Source organism: Gekko japonicus, unplaced genomic scaffold (assembly GCF_001447785.1).
Source record: "Gekko japonicus isolate JY-2015 unplaced genomic scaffold, Gekko_japonicus_V1.1 scaffold2778, whole genome shotgun sequence".
In the NCBI taxonomy this organism is placed as follows: Eukaryota; Metazoa; Chordata; class Lepidosauria; order Squamata; family Gekkonidae; genus Gekko; species Gekko japonicus.
In genome coordinates this window covers 108,896-113,497 of record NW_015163171.1, presented here as the reverse complement: position 1 = coordinate 113,497, position 4,602 = coordinate 108,896, and the positions used below count along the sequence as shown (strand labels likewise).

Here is a 4,602-nt window from a genome sequence, read left to right as displayed (position 1 = left end):
CTGGCACCGCCGGATCGGGCCCCGGGGGGGAACTCCACCCCGACATGCGCGTCACCCGGAAGTGACGCGACTACGCCGGGCACGCTGGGGGCAGGGCCATGGCCATCCAAGGGAAAACTCTATGGTTTTCCCTTGTATGGCCGTGGCCCCGCCCCCAGCATGCCTGGCGTCCTCCCGTCACTTTTGGGTGATGTGCATGCGGCGCGCGCACCAGATGCCAGCCGGGAGCCCCCCACTCCCGGCGAAGATCAACTTGGCAACCCTAAGCTGTGGTAGCGAAGCCTATTGGGAAGGCAAGACAAGGAGACGTCTTCCTGGGCTTTGTTGCCAAGGATAATTTCTTGCAAGGATTGGAGCAGGGGTGTCAAACTCTTTTGTTACGAGAGCCGGATCTGACATAAAAGTCACTTTGTCGGTCTGGGCCATGTGTATCATAAAAGTAACACCAGGTACCGGAGATGTACACTTTATAAAGGACACAGGCAAGCCCAATTAACAATACTAATTTTTTTAACTCAAAACACAAACAAAAGCCATTGATTCCTAGCCGTGAAAGCAATTGATTTACTGGGGGACCCAGAAAAGCCCCAATATATGTATTTAATCATATGCAAGACTGAAAGAGAGTACCTTACATTTCCATACATACCAGTTGATTGCGGGCTGGGTAAGATTCCTGGACGGGCCGGTTCCGGCCCCTGGGCCTTATGTCTGACACCCTTGGATTAGAGGTAGCTGAATGGGTGGCTCCCTCAGACACTCCTGTAACCCAGAAGCTCTGCTGGGCATAGATGGCTGTGCTAGCATAGCCTGTTGGGGGTTCTTTCTGGGCTTTGTGGCCAAGGATAATTTCTTGCAAGGATTAGAGGTGATCTGGTGGCTTTCTCAGAAAACCCTGTAACCCACAAGCTCTGTTCAATACAGATAGCTGTGTTAGCATAGCCCATAGGGAAGTCAAGACAAGGGGAGCTCTTCCTGGGCTAATGTTGCCCAGGATAATTTCTTGCAAGGATTAGAGGCAGCTGAATGGGTGGCTTGCTCAAAAAATGATCATAACCCAGAAGCACTGCTGGGCATAAATAGCTGTGCTAACATAGCCTGTTGGGAAGCCAAGGGAAGTGGGGGGGGGTGTCCTGTCTTTCTGGGCTTTTCTGCCAAGGATAATTTCTTGCAAGATCCGAGGCGGCTGAATGGGTGGCCAGGATGTTGGCTGTCCTAATCTCTGAAGTTTGTGGGAAACTCTTTGCTCCTCCTGCTCACCCCGGCTTCTCCCTTACAGTGCTTACGTGGAGGTGCACCAGCTCGAGCTGGAGAAACTGAGCACCCAGATCCGTGAATCCAAGAGGAATTCTCGTCTGGTGAGTGGCTGCCAACTGAAAATGTTCCCCACCTACACTGGGTGCACCCCACAATTTAGAACTGGTGACGGTGGAGAAGCAGTCTGGGAGCCTTCTGATTTCACACGTGACTCATGCTTGGGCCACGCGTCTTAGCCATACCCCTGCTCTGTCCCTCATTTTTGCAGCACCTCTGATCTGGCAGAAGCTTGCTTGGGACTGTGTCGGTGTTCCATGTGCTGGGTGTCCTCTCTCTCTTTCCACCCCCTTTCCTTGAACCTAGGTATCCTTTGCTGCTATGGGCATCAGTTGTCTTGGCCTTGGGGGGATTGGAACATAGCAACAGGGATTAGCGTTGTCACTGATGGCATTGTATGCTCAGTGGTCATTTCTTGTTTCTGAACTTTGCCCTGAACTTTCTCCTCTTTTCTCCTCTAGGGCTTTCTCTATGACCTTGATAAGGTAAGTCCTTGATATGGTAAGGGAGTATTGCTCCCCTGGGCCCTGTGTGTGTGTGGGACTGCTATGCCCTGAGAGCTTATTGTATTCTCTGTCCCACAAATTCAAAACATCACAGCTTCTGGGTCCCTGGACTGTTGTTTCATATCCCTTCCTTCTCTAGCTAAGACACCGAAGTTGGTTGGCTCCGGCAGTGGTCACTGGTTAGGAAACTTCTTTCCTCTGCAGTTGCATCCAGACTCTCTTGTTTCACTGCCCCTACCCTCTGGACAACAGCTGAATGCCAAAATAGATGGGATGCGTCTTTCCTTAAATGGTTTATAGGGCTTTGACAAATCTGAAAAATCCAGTCAAGAGTGGCAGAGCAGTGGACTACTTACTCTTTTCCCCCTTGGTCATGTTCCCGCTCAGAATCACTGACCCCTCCCCCCCCCACCTGCTCTCAGTTTCAGGGCAGGCCTGTAGCCAGGGTTTTTTCCCTTTGGGGGGAATTTAAATGTCTTAGGGGGCAGGTGATTGAGTGTGGTGCAACTCCAGAGAGGGGGGTTAAAGTTTAAACCCCCTCTCTGCTCAGCTGGCAGGCGGGGGGAAGAGAGGGGAGGCACAGAGGGAGCGGGCACGGGGGAGGAACCGCATGGTCAACACTGGTTGCCCCAAAGTTGCCCCAGGCTCCCCCACTCTGGGGGGGAGGGGAGGGGGGACCAGCAGGCTGAGGGTAGGGGCATCCCTAATTTGAGAAGAGGCAATGCCCTTAATGCCCCACATCTGGCTACGGCCCTGTTTCGGAGGGAAGATATGGGGGTCTCCCTATGTTTCTTCCTATAGTAAGGAATAACAGTGTGATCTGGTGCTGCAGAATGATTGGAGGGGAAAGGGTGAAGCAGTTGTGCTCAGACTGGCAACTTCTCCTTTTATTTCTTTTTTATATGTAAGGAGAGGAAAAAAATATAGCATTCCATGACTCAGTTAGCTTGGCTGGAAGAAAAAAAATGGGTGATAGTTTTTCAAGAAGATGAAGATGGTTCAGCATATGTGTATCCCACAACTGTTTCTGATAAACAGGGTTTGCAGGCTTTTCAAGAGACAAACTGCTTGACAAAAGATGACAGTGGAACAGAAGTACATGAATACAGAGAGCAAAGCATCCCACCCCCCGCACCACTCACAGCTCTTAAACTCTTCCATCTACAGTCTGAAATCTGTCTTAGCTTCAGATGGGACAAGCAAATACAGTCAATCAAAGGGAAAACCTTTTCTGTCAGCACCTTGCACTGTTTTCCTTTTACGGTTTTGGTTCAGCTGTGCCCGAGTGGAAGCTGCTCTTTCCGAGAAGACTCTCTGGTGAGCAGAAGGGTTCACATCAGAGAGATGCAAGAGGGTAACTAAATCAACAAAGGCGGGGCTGCCATTTTCCTCCTGTTAAATGAGAGACTCTCCCAAGTGTTTCCTTCCCTGATATTTAACTAAACCAACACTTGGAATTTCCAGATCTCTGTTTGTGTATATATATTTGGGGGGAAATAGCCCATCATGTGGCTACTCATCATTACATCTTCTATTCCCCTCCCCTTCCTGACAGAAGTCATGAATTCTTCTACCCATGGAAGAACAACTTCTACCCATGAAAGAACAAGACAGATGCTGGGAATCTGGCTTTCTTTTTTTTGGGGGGGGGGGATGGAGAAAATAGGGATCTATTGGACAAGCAAGCACAGTGTCTCTCTCTGTCTCCAGTCCTTTTCTAGGGGGGAGATTTTTGGGCATTGAAAGCAGCAGAAAAAGAGGAAATGGAAGCCTGGATACTTTCAGGCCTCCCTTTTCCGTGCAGGAAGTGCCTGAAGCCATCATCCAGTGTCCGTTGATTCTATTTAATAAGCCAGAATAACCCCAATTCCTCTCTTCATGCGGCTTAAAATAATGTCTGGCAGTGGCCTGTAATTTAGACTGCCTAATCCTTTTGTGTTCTTTTAAATTACTGACTCATGGAGGAGGGTTGCTCTGTCAGTGGCCATTGGCTGTGACTGCTAAATGAAGCTTCCTTGTACGCATAGGAGCACGTGAAGTTTCCTTATTGGTCCATCAGTCAGCATTATCTGTTTCTACTGGCAGTGGCTGTCCAGTAGAACGACATCTTCCACCTGATCCCTTTCACTGGAGATGCCGGGGACTGAACCTGGGACTTGGCAAAGCAGATGCTCTACTGTGGTGCCACCCCCCCCCTCTCTCTCCTGGAGGCAAATAGCTGAGGAGGGCTGTTCCCTCCATGATATATTAGACATTGTCCTAAGTAAATAAAATAAACAGCATGCAAGGGCAATTCTTAATCAGGGATTTCATTCATATTTTCCTCCCTGTCTGGACCACTTCCTCCTCCTTTGTTTCCCTTTCGACTTCACCAAACTCAGTTATACAGTAAAATAGGCAGGCTGCGGCCACTTCGAGGAGAGACCGTGACTTAATAGTAGAGCTAAACAGCATGATAAAAAGTAGAGATATCACCCTGCCAACAAAAGTCCGCATGGTCAAAGCAATGGTATTCCCAGTAGTCATGTATGGCTGCGAGAGTTGGACTATAAGGAAGGCCGAGCGCCGAAGAATAGATTATTTTGAACTATGGTGGCTGGAGAAGACTCTTGAGAGTCCCTTGGACTGCAAGAAGATCAAATCAGTCAATCCTAAAAAAAATCAACCCTGACTGTTCCCTGGAAGGCCAGATAATGAAACCGAAGCTCAAATACTTTGGCCACCAAATGAGAAGGGAGCACTCACTGGAGAAGACCCTGATGCTGGGAAAGATTGAAGGTCA

At 49.1% G+C, this 4,602-nt stretch overlaps 1 protein-coding gene across 1 annotated transcript in view; it reads left to right on the top strand.

Annotated features, from left to right (window-relative positions):
* The window catches only part of FAM65A (family with sequence similarity 65 member A), a 64,719-nt gene that overhangs the window by 27,454 nt on the left and 32,663 nt on the right, over positions 1-4,602 (top strand). The window contains exons 4-5 of the mRNA XM_015407095.1: positions 1,280-1,358; positions 1,776-1,799. Of these exons, the coding sequence (XP_015262581.1) occupies positions 1,280-1,358; positions 1,776-1,799 (103 nt within the window). The remainder of the gene's footprint in view (positions 1-1,279; positions 1,359-1,775; positions 1,800-4,602) is intronic.